The sequence below is a fragment of the Musa acuminata genome, chromosome BXJ2-8 (assembly GCF_036884655.1).
Source record: "Musa acuminata AAA Group cultivar baxijiao chromosome BXJ2-8, Cavendish_Baxijiao_AAA, whole genome shotgun sequence".
NCBI lineage: Eukaryota > Viridiplantae > Streptophyta > Magnoliopsida > Zingiberales > Musaceae > Musa > Musa acuminata.
In genome coordinates, this window is record NC_088345.1 from 44,489,957 (window position 1) to 44,514,677 (window position 24,721).

Consider the following 24,721-nt stretch of genomic DNA (forward strand, 5'->3'; position numbering starts at 1 on the left):
GCTATTGTTGAACAACGAGGAAGGAAAAAATCTTGCACAAAGGAGCTTTGATATCATGAAGAATTTGTCGTAAAGGTTTGATGATTTCATTTATTGAGGTAATATATATTTATATACATTTAAGGATGAGATTTTTCTCAATCATACATATATATTCTAATAATTGATTATCAAATCATAGATTGATTGAGGATCAAAGCATATAAGAAATATAAATTTATCATTTCATATTTATCTTTATCATGATCTTATTATTAATTGAAATGTTCTCTTGTTATATATAAAATATCTTTATAAATATTTATGATATTTCATTTCTTTAAGTTTGGTGTTGGAAAATAAATTACCATTTTATAATTGAAAAGAAGTTCTATACATATATGCTTAAAAATAATGCTCAAAAAGAGAAATTAAACGTGAAAGAAAATATATAGTTTTAAGGATCTTTCAATGATTATGAAGATTTGGCCCATATAATAATTTTTATTTTATGTTTCCATTTTATTTTTTTTATTTTAATCCATTAAATTTATTATAATTATTAAAAAAATATAAATTACTAAGTACGAAATTCAAATCAAAACCTAGCGAAAAACTATTAAAATATTTTACCGTCTAAGTGAGTTGAGACTTCAAAACAATCCTTACTTATGAAACAGTAATTAGTTTATAAAATATTAAGAATAAGAATCAAAATAACAAAGACAAACCATTTTTACTTCCTCAATTAATGGCTTTATTTTTTTCACTAAAATAACAACAAATAATAAAGACAGAACACAACATATTCACAAATTACTCTCCAAGTCTGGCATTCCATTTCCCTGCAGTTGCAGTTGCGGCCTTCTCCCAGACCGCACCCCTTGCAACAACGACGACGATGATCCCAACTTCTCCTCCTTGGCACCCGACGTCTCTGCTGTCGTCTTCCCTGATGAGGCAGCACTTCCATGCACTTCGAGCGTCATCGCTTCCCTCCTCTCCTCCGAGTTCGCCTTCTCCGCCATCCTTTCTGGCCTGGCATCGGCCCTGCAGACCGGGCAAGTGGAGTTGGAGAGTAACCACACGTCGATGCACTCGGCATGAAACAAGTGCTGACAAGCCGACAGCAGCCTCACTGTCTCCCCTTCCTCCACCATGCTCAGGCACACCGCGCACTCCACCGTGCACGTGTGCTCGCCACGACGGCCTTCGGCGGTGGAAGCACGCCGGTAGGAGAAGGACCGGAGAGCAGCGATGGCGGAGGGATCGAGCCCGGCCTTGGGTCGCTCGTGGGGAGGGTCTGCAGGTGGTCGATGCCGTAGGAGTAGGTAGCGAACGTAGAGAAAGACTCCAAGGAAGACGAGGAAGGCGGTGAAGGAGAGGCCGACGATCTCCAGGTTGTTCAAAGCGCAACAGATAGTTTGGTCTGCCATGTTAAAGGAGATTATAAGTCACCTTGCTCTCGGCGTGCATATTGATGCAATCAGAAAGCTGAACTCGTGACTTTTTGCTGCACTGAGATGACACCAACTCCTCCTCCTTAAGACTCTCGTAGAATGACAGGGATGGATGCATATGTTCGGTGAGAAAGTCCGATCCATTAAGTGTAGATATATATATTTTAATCTTATGGCAGCGAAACGACACAATCTGGCACGCCAAAAACGATGGGCTAAGGAGATAGATTTACCCGGCGGTTTGACTAAAGAATTCTAGTGACATATTTACTTTCATGACACACGGCCTCTTTCTTTCGCCTTTCGGGCTTGTGGAAAGCCAGATCCACGAAGCATAAAATCTAGCGAATAAGATACACTTTAGGAGGCGATCATGCCGACCATGTTCATAGTATCTTTCGCCCCTTGGTTTCTAAGTCCACGTACATGGAAGGCTCAAATTTATGCTGGTCTCGATCAAGCTCGAACATTGACTCACTTTGTTTGACCTCGGATCCAACTCAACCGGGAAGTGGATTAGGCTCGACTCCGGACACAAACAATCTCGTCTTGAGCTCCGATCTCCCACGGTCAAGGAAGAGATAGGTCAACAGAAGGAGCACGACATCAAGCGGACTTCTTTCCGGAGAAATATATGCTCGTGTCGATTTCTCGTCGGTGCACTAATTCGCGTCGTATGTGTAATGCTTAGTCGGTGACGAAGGCTGCTTCTTTTTGGCGGAGTCCCGTAGATTATGATTGCCACCTACGCACTGTGGTCCTTACGATACGAATCGAATGGTCACAGGATGTAACCCTTCGAGAGGCCCCGTGCATAAGCGTCGACGAAAAAGGAACGATAATAATTCGAGAGAAGGACGGAGGGAAATAATTGCATGAAGCAATATAACAAGAAGCTTTCAGGAGGAGGAGGGAGGACACAGCACGAGGATGTGTAGGTGCATCTGCTTCCGTGAAGTGCAGCGCTGCGGGTCTTTCGTTGTCCTTGTCGTGCTTTTTCACTTGGACGGGGGAGATGATGTTGCTAATTAGTTGGCAGTAGCTGGTAATCATCTGCGGCAGAAATCTCCGCTGGTTTCTGCTCCCCTGTCGCTCCGGAGGCTCATGCCATGGGCACGATGAACTGGAGTTGACTGTGGTAGAAACAACACCGTCCGGGAGACATCGGTAGAACTTGACGGTAATCGAGTTTTAAGAACATGCCCTGCCCTGGTCAGTGCTCTTCATGTTTTGTCGCGTGACAACCGAAGAGCTTCGCCGAGAATTGGTTCTGTGATTCCGATGCAGTTTGGAAAGCATATTAGCGTACATAGCACAGGCGTCAGATCCACACCGCAACGGAGGGCATCTCTGATCGGCTTTAACGTTACAAAGATCACCGAGGAGATGTTGTACATAGCACAGCCTGCCAATCTTTGTGAGTTCCAGTAATGTTCTTTTGCATCTAAAATAAGAACTTGCCGAGTGACATAATAGAGGAACGAGGTGAACGATAAGAATAGCAGTGGGTGGAAGAGGAAGCTGCTACTGTCTCTGCAGAAAGAGACCTACGCTGGGAATCTTCGACCGAGATGGGGATGCGCAATCATTTGAAGTGCAATCCAAATCCATCTCTTTGGGTTACTTCCTCTCTTCGGGTTGTTCGAGGAAGTCGAAGCCCCAGTTGCTGCTTCTTTTGCACGATTCAAAACACGGTATTACCAAAAAAAGTGGGAAATAGACCACTCATTCCCCAGAGTAGCAAGCACACATCTTGCCGGTCCGCATGAGAAGCGATCATTGCATAATCCCAATCGGAAAACTACAGAGTTTATTCCTGAAAGTTGAAGCAGAAACACATTCCCACAGGCGTTTCCAGACACTTGCATTCCGTAAGGAAAGAAAGAAGAACATGCGATAAGCAAACTCAACGGTGACGACTACCACAACGACAACAACAACTGCAAGTACTCGTGATAGAACAACAGAGCAGGCTTCGAAGCCCGTCGAAGCAGAAACCGAGTGACGGAGAGAAGAGAAGCACCAACCAACCTCGGGGAATCAAAGCAGATGGCTTGTAGATAGGAACGGGCAGCGTTGCTCCTAGCATCACCCTCATCCGCAGAAACCAGGCAATCCTAGAAGGAAACATAGGATGTTACGATCGACTTTTTGGGATGAAAGAAGTCGAGAGGAACACGGAACGGTTGGCATGAGAATTACCGGGGTGGTCAAAGATTGGTGGTGATCACTTCTCCTCTGATCAATTGCGAGAAGCAGAGGGCGGCTTGCTGGTGATGCCGTCGTGCTCCTCTTCACCCTGGAAACGTGCCGGGATGCGGAACCCTGAGAAACCGGCGCCGGATGTGAATCCAATCGTCGATATTGATGGATGGAGCGCAGGTTGCATCCGGTGATCGGTTGTGGCGTCGACAGGGTCGGCCCAAGCACGGATCGCGGGCGAGTTACTGGACTGAAGGGGTCCCCTCTGACAGAAAAACTGCCTTTGGCCGAGCACAGAGTGCAGCGGCACCGCCTGCGGTGGTGGAAAGCTGAACACGTAGCCTCCGCCGCCGCCGCTCGAATCCACCACATTCCATGGAACAATCCGCTGGCCCTGTTCGGCCCAGCCGGCTGGGCCAGCATCGAAGGCGATCTGCCCGGAGCTCGGGAAGTGAGCATTGTGCGTGGGAGGAGCTGGGCTCTGATGATATTGGAGGTGGTGGTGGTGATGGTGGCCGGATTCAGGATTGGGAAAGATCGGGTCTTGGAAGGATTGGAGGGATAGACGGAGGTCCTTAACTTGGCTACTGGTTCGCGACGGCACGTCCGGCGAGTAGGTCTGGAATCCAACGGAAGGGCTGGAAGATGGTGAAGTCGCAGCAGCAGCCGCCGCCGCCACTGGGAAGAACAACTTTATAGTATCAGCGATGGAGTCGGTGTCCAAAGATGGTGGCAGAAAACTCGGACTTTCGTTGCCGCCGCCGAAGCCAAAACGAGCAGAGACAACTGATTCAGCTGCTGCAATTGGTCCCTTGCCTGGCTCCCCAGCGCCCTGCTCGGTCGAGAGGGACTGACTGGAAGGCGGAGGAGGAGGACGGGAGGAAGACGCAGCGTGGGCGGCGACGATGGTAGCGGAGGGGCTCCAGGGAGGGAGCTCCGCGAGCTGGTCGATGGCGGCCTTGGCGTTCTTGATGAGCCAGTCGACGGCCTTGCTGGGGCGGTCGTAGCCGAGGCGGTCCTGGACGTCGTAGAACTGGATGGCGGTGTGGGCGGCGAGGCGGACGCGACGGTCGCGGGGGCCCTTGGCGGTGCACACCTTGCTGTGGCGGTCCTTGCGGCCGGTGGACCGCACAATGTGGCCTCCCTGAACCTCCACGATCTCCCCGATTACGCCGCCCCTCATCCCGCCACCGTGCCTTGGACGCGGCTGCGGCCGCTGCTGCTGCTGATGGTGGTGGTGGTGGAGAGAAAGCTGGTTGTAGCCGAGGCTGCGATGGTTGTGTCCCTCCCCCATCCCCTCGGGAAGGCGTGCATACTCGGAGGAGGAAGCCGTGGCAGCTGAAGAAGAAGAAAAGAAATAAGAGCTCCTGTTATGGTGGTGGATTTGATGAAGCTGGAATCCTTGAAGGGACCGTGCTTCTTCTTCTTCGTCTTCTTCTTCTTCTTCACCTTGTTCGAGTTCTCGTGGCTCTACTCCTCCTATTCCTCTTCCTCCTCCTCTTTCGCTTTCTTTTGGGTCTGCTGAATTTGGAAGATAGAGAGCCCTTCGCGGATCCAGATCCTTCTCCCTCTCCTTGCTTCCCTGTTCCAGTTTTGGATCTTACGAGCTTTTGGCTACTGCTACTAGATCTTGTTTCTCTCTGCTTCCTCTTGCCACTTGTTTCCCTCCTGCTGCTGAACTGGTAGCATCCGCTGCCGCTTCGAAAAGGTTTGGCCATCCAAGTTGCAGAATTCCATCACCAAACACCACCACCTCAGCTCTTGAACAACCACCGCAGACCTCGGAATAAAAACCAACACAAGAAGCAAGGGAAGGGGAGGCAAGTGCTCGTGATGCTTGGATCCCAAGCGGATCAACAACAACACAGGCGAAGAAAATGGGCTCTTCCTTTATCTCGGAGCCAGGAGACCAGACACAGGCTTGCGATCCCCAGCCATCACATTGTTTCAGCACAGAGGAAGAGGAGCACAAGCTAGTTGAGGAACAGCTGCAAGGACGAGGCAGGCAGACGTCGGAAAAGAGGGTTTGGGTTTTAGTTGGAGGGAACGCAGAGAGCGAGGGGGAGAGAGAGCGAGAGAGAGAGAGAGAGAAAGGATGCTTCATGTGGCCTTGGGCCCCCACCCTGTCGATCCCAGTCTTGGGCAGAGGGTAGAGAAGAGAGAGACGGAAGAGACAGACAAGCGGCGGAGATTAATCATGCCGCTGATCTCTACCCACCATCTCATCTCGCCAGGCCAAAACCCCAGCAGCCTGCACCCTGCTCCCTGCACGCTGCAGCCTTGTTGTGATGAGAAAAAGCAAAATCTTCCTCATTACAACCCCCCCAACTCTTTCCTCTCTCCTTCTCTCTCTTCCCATCACTTTCTCCTCTCTTTTGAGCTCGGACGACAGTGACGCTTGCACCTTTTGGTTCGCTCACTGATTTCTTTAAACGCTATGGCAAAAGAGACGCCACCTTTTCCCCTCCGCCTCACCTCCCTTCTCTTCTCCCTCCAACTCACTGCGACCAACTGTAAACCGGCGTTTTACCCTTTTGCTGCCTTCTCATCCATCTCGACAGCGACGTCCATCGAACCACGCCATCTCCTTCACATGCCAACGATAACATTACCTTGTCCGGTGTGTCCAGAACACAAGTGCGGGCAAATTTGTGGCCGAAGAAACCGTGCGCAAGTAGCATGGTCTAGTCACTAAATGCCAAGACAACGACAGCACACCATTCGACCCGATGATGACGACGATGGCTTCTCTTCACGATTACCTTATTATCCTTCCTTCCTTCCTTCCTTCCTCCGGCTCTGGAATCCACTTCGCCTCCTCCTTTCACCGCAGCAATCGTTAACGGGCTATAACCTTTCGATCATGAGCCATTATCCCGAGTCTGTCGTTCTGAGCCGGGTTTTGATCTCCCCAATGTTGACACCCACTCCCTGACATGCACACACGCACATCTTCCTTTTTGTCGACTCTCTTCCGCAATCCGTGACGACATTCCCCGAGCCGTAGTAAATGGACAACACAGTCAAGGCTTTAACCCCAGCACAGCGCATTCACGTTCCTCTCAAGGGCCCAGATTAAGTTTGATGTTGACGTTTGGACATGTGATCATGCCATCAACACTGCATGCTCATACAAGATTAAAGTGAGCTGATCGAAATAATTAAGCGTACACAATCTTAACTCTAAGCGAACAGATTGTTGTTGTGAGTTAAACTCGGATCACATGACCTCATCGAGAACGGTCTTCGACCGACGGCAGCACGTTTAAATTGCATAAACAATCTACTTGCGTTGACTGCCCTCGAATCCTATGTTCATTAACAACAAGCTTCCGAAAGAAAAGCATTCAAAATATATATTATCATGGGCAGTACCGAATTGAATTATTGTATCGAGCATCCTGCTTCTTTTCTCGATCTATATGGGTGAAGAAAAGGAGCACAAAACTAGGTGGAGGAATCAGTGGATTTCTGACTCGGAAGAAAAAGTAAAAAGGAGTGATTTGTGAATGAGCTGCATGCCGTCCCATTCTTTTTCTTGTCGCCTCACAGGCACAAAATATCAGCTGCGAAATCCAACAGAAATGGAATCAGATGCCGAGGCTACTCCTCTTTACACTACGTTGGGTCTGGTCTATCACAGGCCTATGCGCATTCCTTATTCCTTCATCCACACCTCAGTTCCAGGTTCCCGCCTCCAAACCAAAGCCATTTCATCCCACCCCCATCGTGTCCCCAAGCTCGATTTTGCTTCTTTTTCCATCTTTGTTGCCTATTTCGAACTCGAGGAGTCAATCACCGGAGGATTATAATATTAGGAGGGAGACATATACTGTAGAACCCTTTAAGGTGTCCTATCCGGGACTAGATTTAGTATGAATCAACACGAACGATTTGAATGCTTGTTCTTTCTATTAAAAAGTAGAGCTCAGAGGAACCTTGGCCGGTAGCGAACATATTCCTCGGCCAGAAGCAGCGCAACAACGTAGTTCAACTTGATTCCTTGCTCATTGTACCACAAGCCTGGTTTCCACTCCCCACGTTCTCACCTTTTCTTCCACTGACAAGTGATCTTATGGTCCTGTCGTCAAGTTGCGTGGATGAAAGGAGAGTGCTACGAAAGAGAAGGAAGAACCAGTTCTCGAGATGCCATTGCTCCTACTTGGATAGCCTAACCATGTTCTCCGCTATAAATTTCGACACCTACTCCGAACTGTACAATTTAATGGTCATCATGGTATCGAGTGAGCATTATCACAAACTAGAGCTTGAGTCGCCCCTAATGCCTAGAGGCATGGCGTTCATAGTCCACTGCTCATTATCCACGCCATCTCCGTGTGCTTTCCCGTTGAATTCTTCCGGCAAGAAGTGTCCAATTTAATGGTCACCATGGTATCGAGTGAGCATGATAAAAAAACTAGAGCTTGTGTCACGTCTAGAGAAGTGCCTAGAGGTGTGGCGTTCATACTCCGGTGCTCATTATCTGATAGCTGCTATCATTATCTACGCCATCTCCTTGTGCCTCCCTGTTGAATTATTCCGGCAAGTCATATGATATTTCTATGCAGTTGAGATATATAATTTATATATCTATGGAACTCAATATATCTATTATCGTTAGTCCGATTTTAATATATCCTTTTAATTATTACATCATAAAATGAGCATATATATATATATATAAATATAAAATACAAAATCTTATGATCTTAATCTTCATATCCAATGTGATGAAGTACCTAAGTTGGTTCGTCACTTAATATATAAGCAGCTCTAATTTGCAATCAAGAAACAAATATGCAAATAATCGTATGTGGTGTTTGCTGAATTGGGCCGCGGGACTGCTTTTATGACATTGTAGCCGTGGGCCGAGCTGTTGGGACTGTGAAACTGTGGGATGGAAGTCGAGAAGATTGTCCGAAGTTTCATGTTCCAAAAATTGCCTCAGGGCTTGTTATCGTGATAGGGGCCACCCAAAGTCGATGCTATTGCCATATCTCATGTCTTGTTAGTCAAGACACAAAACGAAAGTTTTGGATCCTCACCGCCCGCAACAGTGGAAGTGAGATTTCTGCAGCAGATCGAGCGGCTGAAGAACAACATATCACCAGCACATCCTGTTCATGGTTTGCCAGCATATCACTAGGTTTTTGTGGATAACAGTCAATATCTTCTATGATAACAACCTCAATAACAGTCAAGATCTTCGATAACAATCTCAATAACAGCTAAAGTTGTTAAGGAAAATTCTCCCCTATCTCCCTGCCACGTTTTCCACGATGTCCTCCAGGATCGTTGCGTCGGCCTCCACCATTCTTTACTGCTGCCCGCCCTTCCTCTGCCTTTTCCTGTAGAAGCATAGCTTCTTTACTGCTGCCCTCCCTTCCTCTGCCTCTTCCTGTAGAAGCAGAGCCGATGTAGCCTCGTAACTACAAAACTGCACAGAGATCTACAGCTTTACACAATATTGATCAATAACCCACAACCCATTTGTCACCATTTGCCACCAACACCTCTTTCTCCCTGATCATTGTCTCGCTGCAGACTTCTAGTTGCTCCCACGTATTGGTACATATCCTCCATATGTCATCATCATCTATCTCTGATGCTCCCATTACTGTTCCTACAGGGAACCACTAACCCCCATTTCCTTCAAATTATTCAAAGATGATAACTACGTATCCTGACGTGCTCAATTTTCTAATATACTATTTGGCTATGATCTTCTAGGCTATGTTTATGGCTCTCTTCGTTGTCCACCGGCAATGTTCAACATTCCAGGTGCACCCAGTCTAGTACCAAATCCGGACCACAAATTATGGTTACGCCAAGATCGTCTCATCCTTCAAGCTATTCAAGCCTCGATCGCTGGATCCCTCGCTCCACTCATTTCTTCGTGTGACACTACTGTCGAAGCTTAGTACAAGTTGCTGATTATCTACATAACATAAAGATTATCATCGATAACTGGCCTTGATAGGTCATTCCCTCAGTGATGAAGAAGTTACTGTCCATATCCTCAATGACTTAGGAGACAAATACAAAGAATTAACTGTAGCAATACTCACACATGATTCACCAGTGTCATTTGAAAAACTCTATGACAAGTTGACTGACTATGAGATATATCTCAAGCGTGAAGACAAGTTGTCAGGACCATCCATCACAGCTCAAGTCAGTTAAAAATCTAAGAAGAAGAGCACCCGGTACAACAAATCTATTAACAAAGGTTTAGCCAGCATGCTTGCACTTGTAGGCTCCAAACAAACCTCTCCTCCTCAGCATTTCAATTATAACCATCAAGGTGACTACTTTAATTATCCTCAACCCTAGCATCTTGATCACATAAATCAACAGAGAGTTGTTTGCCAACTATGTGACAAAGTTGGCCACTCTGCAAAAGTCTGTAGAACTCGACCTAGACTTCCTCCTCCATCGCATTAGCCTCACGCAAATCTTATAGCTACTCCGACTACTGGTCATCAAAATTAGATTGTGGACTCTGGTGTATCTCATCACATCACCTCTGATTTACAAAACTTGTCTATCCACAATGACTATGGCGGAAACGAAGACATCATCATCGGTGACGGTAACAGACTCCCCATTACTCATACTAGTTCTACAATACTTAATTCATATAGAACTTCGTTTACGCTAGATGATGTTTTGTGTGCACCCCACATCAAACGAAACCTCATTTCTGTTTTTCAATTCTGCAACTAGAATCATACCTCAATTGAATTCTTTCCTAACTCCTTTCTTGTCAAGGATTTGAGCACGGGGCACCCTTAGTATGAGGCCAGAGTAAAGACAATATTTATGAGTGGTCGTCAGTTCCACAAATCATCCAACCCACTGCCTACTCTTCGGTCGCAACTCCAACTAATGTGTGGCTTCGTCGTTTTGGTCATCCCTCAACTTTTATTCAGCAAAAATTACTTTCCCATTATTTTCTTCTTACGCTTATAACCAATAACATCATAACTTATTGTGATGCTTGTTTAAGTAATAAAAGTCATAGACTTCCCTTTGAAAAATCCTCCATATCTTGCTCTAAACCCCTTGAGGTTATTTACACTAATGTTTGGGGCCCCACTCCAATCACTTCCTTTGACAAATTCAGATTTTATATTATTTTCGTAGACTACTTTATCAAATATACATGGTTATACCCTCTTCACCATAAATATGAAGTTTCCATAGTCTTTACTAACTTTCGAAGATTGGTCGAGAACTTCTTTCAGTCTAAAATTAAAACTGTTTACTCTGATTGTGGTGGTGAATATCAAGCCCTCACATCCTACCTATCTGCTTGTGGTATACAATACCTCAAGTCGCCTCCACACACTCCTCAACTCGTCGGTTCTACTGAATGCAAACATCGACATATAGTTGAAACGTGTCTCACACTTCTACACCAAGCCTCTATGCCATCAACTTTTTAGACTGTAACATTTCAAGCTGTTGTCTACCTCATTAATCATATGCTCACTCCTGTCCTTGAGTACGAGTCACCATTTAAAAAATTATTTCATAAATCCTCAAACTTTCAAAAACTCAAATTGTTTGGATGTTTATGTTATCCATGGCTCCGTCCCTATGCCTCACATAAGTTAACATCAAAATCTAAACTTTGTGTTTTCATTGGATACTCCCTTGACCATAATGCTTTTCGATGCTATGAACCCCAATCTCAAAAAGTCTTTACGTCTCGTCATGTTATTTTTATAGAGACTAACTTTCCGTTTCATAATCCTGAGTCTCCTACTGTGCGACCTACTCCATTACATATGCATCACTGGAGTATGCCATCAATCCCGTCAACCGAGTCTCTCATAATATCATCCAGTCCTTCTCCTTAGGATCCACACTCTCTCCTTCTCTCGGTGCAACATCTCCCGGTGCAACAGCTCCTCACCCCTTCCATTGTGCCTCTCCCTTCTTCACAAGGTTCCTCTACGACTAAAGGTATTCCCTCGGAATCATATTCACTACCTTTATCCTCTTCTGGACCAATGACACTGAAGTCTCTCAGCCTACCATAATTTGTGCCCCTCCATTGCCCATACCTACAATACCCTCTATAGCCCCTAGACATCCAATGACAATACACTCCAAAAGTGATATCTTTAAACCATGATAAATCCTTGACCTACATACTATCACAACATCCTCGTCAGAGACCATTGAACCTACCACAATTACTCAAGCCCAAAACTCTTCATACTGGCGTAAAGCCATGTGTGAAGAATATGATACACTCCTTCATAATTCTACATGGACCTTTGTACCCTCTCATCCCACACAAAACATCATCGGGTGTAAGTAGGTTTTTCGAATTAAGCAAAACACAGATGGATCCGTAGCCAGATATAAAGCGTGTCTAGTGGCCAAGGGTTTCCGACCTGGTATTGACTTCACAGAGACATTCAGCCCTATTGTTAAACCCACAACAATCTGACTTATTCTGAGTTTGGTCATCTTAAAAGGTTGGCATTTACGTCAACTCGATGTTAACAATGACTTTCTACAGGGGACCCTAATTGACGATGTCTTCATGCAGCAGCCTCCTGGCTTCATCTACCCTCAATATCTAAAGCATGTTTGTAAAATACAAAAAGCCATTTATGGACTTCGTCGGGCTCCAAGAGCTTAGTACATCGAACTTGGTTCGTTTTTGGCATCAATTGGCTTCATCAACTCTGAGTCTGATATCTCCTTATTTCTTCATCACCAAAGTGATAATATATTATATCTTCTGGTATATGTGGATGATATTATTGTCACAGACAATAATCCTATGGAAATCAAGGCATTCCTCAAGCATTTAGCAGATTGATTCTCCCTTAAAGATCTAAGAACCTTGAGCTATTTTTTGGGAGAAGAAGTAACATACACATGGGCTCTTCCTATCACAACGAAAGTATATTCAAGATTTATTATCTAAAATGAATATGCAAGATGCAAAGGCAGTTACAACACATCTGTGTATTAGCGAGTCGCTTAAACTATGTAATGAAAGCCCTACGACAGACCCAACTCAATATCGTCAAGTCCTTGGCTCCTTACAGTACTTATCTCTCATCCGTCTATATATCTCATTTGTGATCAATAAATTATCTCAATTCATGCATCAGCCATCTACTATGCATTGGGCTATAGTCAAATAAATATTGCGATATCTTCACGGGACTATCAATCATGGCCTCTTTTTTCGTAAACACTCCCTCCTTTATTTCCATGCTTTTGCTGATGCTGATTGGATAGAGAATTTTGATGACAGAACATCCACATCGAGGTATATTCTCGTCCTTGGACTTAATCCAATCAGTTGAAGTTCCAAGAAGCAAAAGACAATTATATGTTCTAAATCGAAGCTGAATATCGTACTATTGCCAACGCTGCTACAGAACTCAATTGGGTCATGAATCTCCTCAAGGAATTTGGTATCAAGATCAATTATACTCTACAATATATTATGATAATGTTGAAGACACTTATCTATGCGTCAACCTCAACAATAACTAAGATCTTTCGTGATAACAACCTTAATAACAGTTAAAGATCTCTCCAACTACATCTCACGTTCTGCATAAGGCACGGCATAGTTTTTGCGCAGACGAACCTCGTTTGCAGGTGCGTAGGCGTACGTTGGGTTGCCATCGTGGCTGGAAAGAGAAGGCCGGCTAATCTCTACGCCCTATCTCTCTCCGGTCTTCGAAATCGTCTTCTGCTCAACCGGTGCTTTCATCGCCTTCCGTTACCTACCTTGTTTCACCGGTGTGATTGTCCACCTAGGTAACCACCGCTGCTGTTACGAAGCGTCCATCCGTGGCTTTAACCTGGCGTGCACCATGTTTCACCTGCGACTATTCAAGCCTGAGCTGCCGCTACTTTTGGGTGGTGGAGTTGGTTCGCCAGGTCTTTTCCATTACAGCTGGATCGAACGCAAAGTTTCCTGCAACTACACACTAGCAACTACTGATGTGTAGCTAATGCAACCTTCCAAACATTCTTATTTTTATTTCTCCTCTGAGCGATTAAGATTTGAATTACGAAACTTATTTTATTTTTATCTTAGGATTCCCACCTCAAGTGTTTCGATTTGTTCCTTCTTTTAAAGTTGGAAGTATACATTGGAATATATAACGACACAACAAAAGTTCGTATGTAGCGAAACAAGTACGTTAAGAGAGGTAGCCGTGTGTGAAGAAGGGTTAGGTGCAGCAACCAAAATTATTATGGTAAGCCATCACTTCGCACACGCCATGGAGACTGTGTAGTGGCCTTGAAGAAAAATCCCATGAATTATAAGACAAGGAGTTGTCTGTGTGTGGGGATGAGAGCGAGTGAGAGCAGATTAATTCTCATCACCGGCTCTCCCCTGCCTCTTCTTCCTCTCCTCTGAAAATGAAGCTCTCGATCTTCTTCTCCTTCCTCCTCGTCTCCTCCTTCCATCTATCTTCCTCCCAACGCTACAATGCCCTGTTCAACTTCGGCGACTCCATGTCTGACACCGGCAATGTCGTCCTGGCCGGCCTCCCTTATGGCATGACCTACTTCGGCCGCCCCACCGGCCGCTGCTCCGACGGCCGACTCGTCATCGATTTCATCGGTACAACTCCCTCCACCCTTTCCGCATTTTGAGTGTACCGATCTGCTCCCGAGAGCTGCTGCTTCTCAGTCTACCATCTGCTTGTCGCAGCTGAGGGCATCGGGCTGCCGCACCTACATCCCAACACCGCCAAGGACGCGGACTTCCACCAGGGCGCTAACTTCGCCTTCATCGCCGCCACGACCCTCCCGTTCGACTTCTTCCACCAGCGTGGCCTCAGCAAGGGCCTCTGGGTGAACGCTTCCATCCACGAACAGGTGGATCGGTTCGAGAAGCTTCTGCCCTCCATCTGCGGCACGCCTCAAGGTCGCAACGGAGGCCATGTCCTTCTCCCCCAGTTCCATCTGCGCTTCGCCGTCCGATCTTGACATCTGTGGGTGCAGAATGCAGGGACTTCTTGGGCAAATCTCTGCTAGTAGTCGGCGAGTTCGGAGGAAACGACTACAGCACCGGGCTCTTCGCCAGCAGGAACGTATCGGAAGTGAGAACCTTCGTGCCCCCTGTCACCCAAGCCATTGTGGAGGGACTCGAGGTAATTGAACTGCGGATCTAGTAAGAAAAGAATCTCTGGCCATAATACGATGAGGGTTGTTGATGGGGTTCCCTGTCGGCGCAGAGATTGATCGGCCTCGGCGCGGTGGATATCATCGTGCCAGCGCTACTGCCGGTGGGTTGCTTCCCGCTGTACCTGACGCTCTACAACACCTCCGATCCGGAGGACTACGGCCCCAGGACCGGGTGCATGAGGCGGCACAACGCCTTGTCCTGGTACCACAACACGCTGCTCCGCCGTCAGCTCGACCGCCTCCGGCCGAAGTACCCGGCGGTGTCGATCCGGTTCGCCGACTTCTATGCCCAGGTCTTCGATTTCGCCATCAATCCTCTCAAATACGGTTAGTCTGTTCTGCTTCCTCTCGCCCTTACAAGATCATCATTCTTCTCATCATCACACATATCACAGACCCTATGATCATTCTCCTTTGCAATCGTATGATCATAATGATGCATAGTAATCTATTCAGACGTCGAAGAAACCACTGATTAAGATAGTCCAAACGGCCTTAACCGATCGCTCTTAAGTCGTTCGATCAAATGTCTATTCAAAAAAAAGGAAAATTATGTACTTCTCAAACAGGGAGGTTAAATAAGCAATACGTGGGTTCGGATTGTTATCGGTAGTGGTACATGACTTAGCCCTGTTATAATATGGTCCACCTAATTAAAGGATCTATGGATCCATTAATAATGTAAATGTACACATTCGAAAGGAATTATGGTTGGATCCCACTGGTCCATATCAATATACGGGCAATGGGAAGGTTCAAATCGATAGCACAATTGTGTCAGATCGGACCCTGCTTTACAAAGGCCCGGTAACCAGGTGGCACGCAGCAGCACTCCTCGCGGCAGCGTCCACATGCTTCTTTGGCCCGCCCTCCTCTTGCCACCGTCGGTTGGCTGAAGGTCCCAGTGGCCTGTTATTGTTTCATCATGGAACCCCTTTTTATTTTCTACGACGTGCTACATTCATGATTGGTTGAGTTCAGTAACAAATCATGTCTTTCTCATCCCATTCACGCATACACCCCACAGTATTACATGTGGAAGTGACTGGTGGTGACTCTGCTCTACAGTATTACTTGTTGCGAGCCTCTTCTGTTGATGCATTGGATTGCTAATCCAATAATGGCCTGATAGATTTACATGGCATGAGGCTGTAGAGCAGGCTGATTGAATGACGATCAGAGGTGTAGGTTAACATGTATGCAATCAATTTAGTATTAGATTGATAGATGATGATGATGTGTGCTTTGTTGTTGCGACAACCAAATATATGATGTAGGCTTTCATCATGAAACAGAAAATTATTATATCGAGTTACCATAGGGCTATTGTTAGATTCTGGCATGATCTGTCTCGATAGAATGACCGATCCAACCTGGAACAGCATGTCTCAAGATTGTTTGGTTTACCAAATGCAAATGGATGGATCTTTAACTCTGGAACTTACAGGTTTTAAAGATGGAGCCCTAAGAACCTGTTGTGGGGCTCCCGGGTTGCGCAATTACAACTTCAATCTGCACGCCAAGTGCGATCAGAACGGCTCGAGCGTGTGCCCGGATCCGACAACTCATGTGAGCTGGGACGGAATCCATATGACAGAAGCCGCTCACCGCATCATCGCCCAAGGTTGGCTTCACGGCCCCTACGTCGATCCACCCATTGTGAGCTCTAGCAACAATTAAGACCTTGTCATGGCAAACTAATGACCAAAAGAGTTTTACGAGTAGAGTGCATTGTTGTCATTAATTTCCTGCCCCCGTTGTGCTGCGGGGAGAAGAGGTACTGCCTGTGGTTCATCCCATGCTCCGAATTTATTTCTTGTAGTCGAGCTTTCATCTGACACTCGGTTCTTCGTTTATTAGTGGTATAGATTATTTTTGTTCAGAAGAGAGTTACTTGGTAAAATGGGTTTGTGCTACTCTGGTACACATTGTCTTCTAAATGGCATCTCTCATTTGTTGATGAAACCTGGACAGCGGCACGTGAGTAGGTCAATTGACATCGCATATGTGGACGGCAGCACCGGAGACGCAACACGTGCGTTACATGAACACTCTTTTAACCTTTGGTAATTTCTGAATAGTCACGACAGTGATTTCAAAATCACTGCAGCGATCGATACAACGATCATAAATCATGATAAGATTGATTCGTTAGACGCAAACATACTTTGCAAGTTCCTGGGTACAGATGTCACACATGCACGTACAGACATGTTACGTGGACTTGGCATTTGCTGGTCAAATACGTATCTTAATGCAGGCCATCAATGCATGAATAGTTGGCTTTCCTTTTCCGTGCATATGGATCATCAGCTTCCATGTGTAAGTTCGGTTCTCCCGAAGTTAAATCTTCATGTGTCTGTCCCGCTTATCCATCCAGCATTTCTACATTTAAGCAGTTCTGAATTAGACTCTTCTACAATGAAGAAAAGAACTACAAATGCTTAGTGCTTTTGTTTGGGCTATTAAGATGTTTGCCTGGTTCTTAATACTGATATATCTACGCAGCATTAGGATCAAAATTTCCTAGTCATTATTGATCAACAATCTTAAGGCCAGAGGAGAAAATTAATTGATTATGGTAAAACATTATTTTATTTGACGTGCATAGGCTACATAACAATTCTGCATTGGCACTACTTATGCAACCTCGTTCACCAGCATTAGTCCTCCATGTCTTTCCAGCCATTAACTAATACTCGTGTTTACTGAAAAACCAGCTGCAACTACGAAGACGCCACCTTCACATGCATGCAACAGCTGCAGCGCAAGGAGACAGTGAAGAACAATGCGACAAGGTGGTGGCTTAAAAGGCAGTGCATCACGGCGGACGGTGGGAGAACACATGGCTTTGCCTTCCACACCTCCAACAATGAGCTTTTCCACAATGTTCCTCGTCCTCTTCTGGCTCTTCCCTTCTTCCCAGTCTCTGCACTACGACGCAATCTTCAGCTTCGGCGACTCTCTCTCCGACACCGGCAACGTCCAGGTCGCCGGCCTGCCCTACGGCATGACCTTCTTCGGCCGCCCCACCGGCCGCTGCTCCAATGGCCGCCTGGTCATCGACTTCATTGGTACGGAGGAGACACACACACACACACTCTCTCTCTCTCTCTACCCTCTTGTAAATTAGCTTGCCAACTTCACGATGACTTGCGTTTGTGTTATTGTAATTATACAGCTGAGGCAGTGGGGCTGCCATTGCTTCCGGCGTCGTCGACGACGAAGGGCAACAGCTTCCGGCAAGGTGCCAATTTCGCCTACACGGCCGCCACGGCCCTCGATTTCGACTTCTTCAACCGCCGAGGACTAGGAGGCAAACTCTGGGTCAATGCCTCCTTGAGCAGCCAGATCGGGTGGTTCGAGAAGACGATGCCTTCACTCTGCAGTTCAACCTCAGGTGGTAATATCCATCCACAGGTTTTCTCACCGCTTCCATCTTCGTGCAGCTCCGTACGTCTCCGATGTTGAACTCTATGAAACCGCTTGCAGCTTGCAAGAACTACTTCGGCAGGTCCCTTTTCGTGGTGGGGGAGTTTGGAGGCAATGACTACAACACAGCAATCTTCGCCGGCAGAAGCATGGCAGAAGTGAATTCCTACGTGCCCATAGTCATCCGTGCCATTAGATTGGGTGTCGAGGTACACATACGATGTAGATCATTTCACACCTTAGCAATCAAGTAGCTGTCTGTGTTGTTGATCATGTCACTACGCGCAGAGATTGGTTGGCCATGGTGCAGTGGATATACTGGTACCAGGGATGCTACCAATTGGATGCTTTCCCGTTTACTTAACATTGTATGGTAGCTCTAACAAAAATGACTACACTGGCATTGGATGCCTGAGGAAGTACAACGATTTGGCGATGCACCACAATGCGCTTCTCCGACGAGCGATCTATGGGCTTCAGAGAAAGCATTCTGGGACGAGGATCAGATATGCTGATTACTATAACCCGGCCCTTGGGTTTGCAGCTGATCCAGCAAAATATGGTGAGTTTTCCTTCGACTGCTCAGTGCTGCGATTCATCCTGTTTGATGATCGTATCGCTCAACATTAGGCTTCAGATTATTTTTTCTTATGCTGCACAGTGGTGATTCGGAGTTCGTGTCATCGGAACGTTAGCAGACATAATATATATAGCTTCTTCTTGGCTGCCTGTTCTATGCATGTTTCGTAAATTCAATTAGGCAGACCTCTGAGAAACTAACTGCGCTTCTTGTCTAGGTTGGAAAGGCATCACTTCTTTTCTTCTGCCTAAGTTCTCTGATTCTATTTCCTTCTAATCTAAAGCACTAATTTTAGGGAAGTGAATGGTTGCATGATCATATTTCCGTTGTTGAGGAAAAAGACTTATCATCATCATCATGTATCTCGTTGCTCAGCAATGATTAGCTGCCTAATCAAAAAAGGAGACTCTCATGATCGATGCCTTCTGGTGGAAAGTTTGTTGCTGGAAGAGGACAGTATGAATAGTTTTAGAACCAGAAGTCAACGCGAAAAAGAGGAAGGAGCTAAACGTTAGAATTGATTCAGAGTAGTTATCTATATAGTTATCGTGTTCTAGGTGGTTTTAGATATATTTTAAGAAGTGACCTATGATCTAGAAGTTATAGGATAGTTCCTACAACTATGTCAATCATGAGTGATATGGTGGCGTAAGGTAGTTACCACTAGGTCCTATAAATAGGATCATAGTTCATGAAGTAAGATAGAAACAGAATACACTTGGAATATCTTGTAGTGTTCTATATTAATCCTCTCGTTTAAATACTACATCGGTTTTCTTGATCAAAATGATTTTTTATAATTGCATAGTACTATTCTATTTTTATCATTTCCTTGCTCCTTCATCCCAACATTTGTGGTATCAGAGTTAAGTTTCAATTTGAACTAGGCATTATGACATTCACTGGTAATTCCATGTCTCAACCCCTTATTCCTATCTTTTCGGGTAAATACTATGAATTTTGGAGTATCAAGATTAAGACTCTATTCAAGTCTCAAGATCTTTGGAACTTAATAGAGAATGTATATGCAGATCTAGATGAAGAAATTAAGCTAAGGGAGAATAGAAAGAATGACTCAAAGGCATTGTTCTTCATTCAACAAGCTGTACATGACACAATCTTCTCAAGAATTGCAGCAGTGAGAACCTCAAAGCAAGCTTGGTTGATACTTCAAAATGAATTTCAAGGCTCATCGTGAGTTTGAAATTTTGTTCATGAAAAGTAATAAATCGATACAAGATTTTTTTTTTCGAGTGACTGAAATTGTTAATCAAATAAAATCTTATGATGAACATATTCCTTATCATATAATTATTGTAAAAGTTTAGAAAAGTTGAACTCTGAAATTTGATCATGTTGTTACCACAATCGAGGAGTCAAAAGATTTATTTAGATTTTTATTTGATAAACTAATAGGTTCCTTGCAAGCACATGAAGCAAGGTTGAATAGGCCACTTGAAAAAGGTGAAGATAAAGCATTTCAGGTTAAGGGAGAGTCTTCTACTTCAAAAGAAGATAAAAAATCAACAGAAAAAAGATGTGACAAAGGAGGATTTCATGGTAGAGGAAATGAAAGAGGAGGAGGAAGAAGACACTTTGATTGACATGATGAACAAAAACAATCAAATTATGATAAAAAAATTACAAGAGTGGAATTCAATATCACTATTGTAAAAAATTTGGTACATAGAGAAAAGCAAGCAAGTTATGTGGAGGAAAATAAAGAAAATGATAAGTTATTTATGATTCATTCATAAATTAATGATATTTCAAATGATATTTGGTCTTTAGATAGTGGATGTTCTAATCATATGTCAGACATAAGATTAATATTTAAAGATATTGATGAAACTCATAAGTTGAAAGTTAGACTTGGAGATAACAAGCAAATCCAAGTAGGAAGATAAAATACCTTGATAATATTTTCTTTGTTCCTAATTTATCACTTAAGTATTGGTCAATTGATAGATGATGGATATTCAATTATATTTGATGATGGTTCATGTACTATTAAAGATAAAAAAATCTGGTTTGATTACGGTAAATGTTTGCATAACGCAAAACAAAATGTTTTCACTTGATGATTCAAATATTGAAAAGCACTCTTATCACAACTCAAAATAATGAGTCTAATTTATGATATTTAAGATATGATCATCTTAATATTAAGATTTTAAGGTTGTTAAATAAAAATGGAGTGGTTTTCAGATTGCCCAAGATTAATACACTTAATGTTTGTGAAAGTTACATTTATAGCAAATAAAGTAAAAAAATTATTTCTTATTGGAAAAGCATGGAGAGCGTATAATTATCTTGAATTAATTCATGTTGATTTATGTAAACTTATGAATACAAAATTATTTGGTAAAAATTAATATTTTTTATTGTTTATTGATGATTATAGTTGCATGAGTTGGGTATTTTTTTGAAACTGAAATCTGAAATATTTGATATTTTTTAAAAATTCAAGGCACTTGTAGAAAGGCAAAGTGGTAGATACATAAAGACATTTCGGACAAATAGAGGTAATGAATTTTTATCTAATGAGTTTAATTCTTTTTGTGAAGAAAATGGTGTTCGTAGAGAATTGACAGCACCATATACACCAGAGCAAAATGGTGTAGCTGAACATAAGAATCGAACTATCGTTGAAATTATAAAAAATTTGCTTAAAGGAAAACAACTTCCAAATCACTTTCAGGCAGAAGCAGTTGTAACAATAGTTCATTTATTGAATATTTCACTAACAAAGGCTGTTATGAATCAAACTCCAGGCTTGGTATGATATGAAATCAAGTGTCAGCCATCTAAGAATTTTTGGTTGTATTGTTTATGCTTTGCTGAATTCATAAATAATCACAAGTTTGATGAAAAATCTAAAAAAGGTATCTTAATTGGTTATTCTTTACAATTCAAAGCATATCGATTATATGATCCTATTAGTGGTAAAGTTATTATTAACAGAAATATTATGTTTGATGAAAGGGCAAGTTAGAATTGGGAGACAAATAAAGATGGAACACAAATTCAGATTCCAGTGGAACTAAACACTTCGCAGAATCAAATGACAGATCCTGCTCCAACAAGTTCATCGTCAACCTCACCCAGTAGTAGTTCAAATTATGATTCCTCATATCAAACCTCTCTAGGAAATTTCAGATCACTAACAGAAATTTATGACTCAACATTTGCTTTGTTTATTTCAGATCCTATAACTTTTGAGGAAGTAGTTGAAAAAGAGGAATGACGAAAAGTAATGAAGGAGGAAATCAAGTCAATTGAGAAAATGAAACTTGGGAGCTAATGAATCTACCAAAAGAAAAGAAAGCTATTGGATTAAAATAGGTGTTCATAACAAAGTTTAATGTAGATGGAAGTATCAAAAAGCATAAGGCTTGGCTTGTAGCAAAAGGATATTCACAATAACAAGGTATTGATTTTGATGATATATTTTCTCTAGTTGCTAGATTCGAAACCATGAGAGCTTTATTGGCTTTAGCTACTCACTTAAGTTGGCTTGTTTGTCAATTTGATGTAAAATTTATGTTTTTAAATGGAGATTTACACGAAGAGATTTTTGTTACTCAACCTCAAGATTTTTTAATTAAAGGATATGAAGAAAAAGTGTATAAGCTAAAAAAAGCCCTTTATGGGCTTAAATAAGCTCTAAGGGTATGGTATTGTAAAATTGATTATTATTTTCATCAAAATAAATTTAAGAAGAGTAATAATGATAACATAATATTCTAATGGCTTGCCTTTATGTTGATGATATTATATATATAGTTCATCTAACTCTTTTGAGGTAGAATTTAAAAAATGCATGATGAATAAATTTGAAATATTAGATCTAGACCAACTGCACTATTTTCATAAGTTGGAAGTGAAGCAAGGATCAGATTAAAATTCTATTTCATAAAGAAAGTATACAATAGGTCTATTCAAAAAATCTAACATGATTAATTGCAAAGCTACAGCATGAATGAGAAATTGAAACTTGAAGATGGTACATGTCTGACAAATGCAAGATACTACATAAGTTTGGTTGGAGGTTTAATTTATCTAACTCATACGCGATCAGATATTACATTCTCTGTTGGTGTAGTATCCAGGTTTATGCACAACCCAAGCAAACATCATCTCGGAGCTATTAAAAGAATTATATGTTATATTATTGGAACTACATATTATGGTATTTGGTATTCTCATAATTTTAAATATAAATTATTTGGTTTCATTGATAGTGATTGGGCAAGAGCTTTAGATGATAGAAAGAGTACTTCAGATAATATTTTTAGCCTCGGATCAAGAGCTATATCTTGGAGTTCAAAAAAGCAAGCAACAGTTTCGTTATCGACATTGGAAGCTGAATATGTAACCGTAACATCAGCAGCTTGTCAAGCAATATGGCTTAGAAGACTTCTTGGAAATCTTCATCAAGAACAAAAAGAAGTAATACAAATATTTTATGACAACAAAGCCACAATTACAATAACTAAGAATCAAACATTTCATAAAAGAACGAAGCATATAAAGATACGCTATCATTTCATTTGGGATCTTGTAGCAAGTGGAGCCATAGCAATGAAGTATTATGGAACGAATGAACAAGTTACGAATATTCTCATCAAGTCACTTCCAATTCAAAAGCATTTTTATTTCATGTCGTAAATCAGTGTATATAACTATAAATCAAGGGGGGAGTATTGAGAATTGATTCATAGTAGTTATCTAGGTAGTTATCATGTTCTAAGTAGTTTTAAGTATATTTCAAGAATGACCCATGATCTAGAAGTTATAAGGTAGTTCCTACAACTATCTCATGGGTAACATGGTGGAGTGAGGTAGTTATCATTAGGTCCTATAAATAAAATCATAGTTTATGAAACAAGATAGAAGAAGAATATACTTGAAAATATGTTGTAAGTGTTGTATGTGAATTCTCTTGTTTAAATACTATATCAATTTTTTTGATCAAAATAATTTTTTTAAATTGGATCATATTATTCTATCTTTATTATTTCCTTGCTCCTTTTATCCCCAACAGCAAGTTGATCATCGGTCTCTGTGGTGGGCCAAATATGCAAGTGCCTGGTTTCTTCTTGAACTTTCCATGGATATGATCCTGACGTGTGCGGTAGGAGATAGAGATCCAATTACCAAGAATTATTATTATTTTTTGAGTTTATTTTTCACTTCTTGACTAAAAGTGTGTTCAGAGGGGAAAACAAAATCAATTTTAAGCGGACATTGTTTCTACGGTCTTTGTGATCTAAACCATTCTTCATGTGCTGATTGCATTCTCCATCTGTCTTCTTCCTTTTACAGGATTCACTGGTGGAGCTCTGAAGGCGTGCTGTGGGGCAACCGGAAGTGGGGAATACAACGTCAATCCGCACAAGGTGTGTGCTCAGCCAGGCTCGAGCGTGTGCGGGGATCCCACGACTCATGTGAGCTGGGATGGCAGTCATCTGACTGAAGCTGCGTATCGCCTCATCGCCCGTGGTTGGCTCGGAGGTCCCGACGCCAAACCTTCCATCCTGTGACACCACCATGAGCTGAGGTTAGATGTTGTATGAGCCAACTAAAGAACCTTATGAACCTACACCGCCACAATAAGTGCTGCTACTGTTACATCCCTCATGCCAATAAGGTCGAGTTGGTTTTAGGACAGTGTTCGTCTCTTTTTGTGTCAGCTGACATGCGAATGTGCTTTTATTTTTCTTGTGCTGTGGTGACCAGATGATAGTGTGTGACTACCACACATGCATGATATTAGAACAATCTGAACTGGGATCACATTACACCATCCTCTCCCCGTCAAGGGAAATAGTAGCTAGAGCATGATCGGAGGCAGCTGTTTGATTTGTCCCACAATACAATA

The 24,721-nt window shown here is 43.1% G+C and overlaps 4 protein-coding genes across 6 annotated transcripts; 2 read left to right on the top strand and 2 right to left on the bottom strand.

Annotated features, from left to right (window-relative positions):
- Positions 1-788: 788 nt before the first annotated feature.
- LOC135620409 (RING-H2 finger protein ATL39-like) lies at positions 789-1,415 on the bottom strand. The gene has a single exon (XM_065123333.1). The coding sequence runs from the start codon at positions 1,413-1,415 to the stop codon at positions 789-791; it is 627 nt and encodes a 208-aa protein (XP_064979405.1).
- A 1,808-nt stretch (positions 1,416-3,223) lies between these two features.
- Positions 3,224-5,904, bottom strand: LOC103995070 (transcription factor PCF5-like). Its single transcript, XM_009415569.3, has 2 exons — positions 3,642-5,904; positions 3,224-3,556 (listed from the first exon to the last, which is right to left on the bottom strand). The coding sequence occupies exon 1, from the start codon at positions 4,933-4,935 to the stop codon at positions 3,682-3,684; it is 1,254 nt and encodes a 417-aa protein (XP_009413844.2). The 5' UTR covers positions 4,936-5,904; the 3' UTR covers positions 3,224-3,556; positions 3,642-3,681.
- An 8,034-nt stretch (positions 5,905-13,938) lies between these two features.
- Positions 13,939-17,717, top strand: LOC135619596 (GDSL esterase/lipase At5g45910-like). Of its 2 annotated transcripts, none has more exons than XM_065121751.1 (5): positions 13,939-14,259; positions 14,350-14,565; positions 14,643-14,791; positions 14,876-15,152; positions 16,273-16,710. In XM_065121751.1, exons 1-5 carry the CDS (start codon positions 14,055-14,057, stop codon positions 16,503-16,505), a joined length of 1,080 nt encoding a protein of 359 aa, XP_064977823.1. In that variant the 5' UTR covers positions 13,939-14,054; the 3' UTR covers positions 16,506-16,710. The 2 variants fall into 2 exon arrangements, with proteins under 2 accessions (XP_064977823.1, XP_064977824.1); XM_065121752.1 differs by lacking the exon at positions 16,273-16,710 and adding an exon at positions 17,546-17,717 and having other exon boundaries at positions 13,944-14,259.
- On the top strand, positions 17,623-24,715 carry LOC135619595 (GDSL esterase/lipase At5g45910-like). Of its 2 annotated transcripts, XM_065121750.1 has the most exons (6): positions 17,623-17,899; positions 18,007-18,225; positions 18,318-18,466; positions 18,546-18,819; positions 24,166-24,400; positions 24,580-24,715. In XM_065121750.1, exons 1-5 carry the CDS (start codon positions 17,671-17,673, stop codon positions 24,381-24,383), a joined length of 1,089 nt encoding a protein of 362 aa, XP_064977822.1. In that variant the 5' UTR covers positions 17,623-17,670; the 3' UTR covers positions 24,384-24,400; positions 24,580-24,715. The 2 variants fall into 2 exon arrangements, with proteins under 2 accessions (XP_064977822.1, XP_064977821.1); XM_065121749.1 differs by lacking the exon at positions 24,580-24,715 and having other exon boundaries at positions 24,166-24,560.
- The last annotated feature ends 6 nt before the right edge of the window (positions 24,716-24,721 follow it).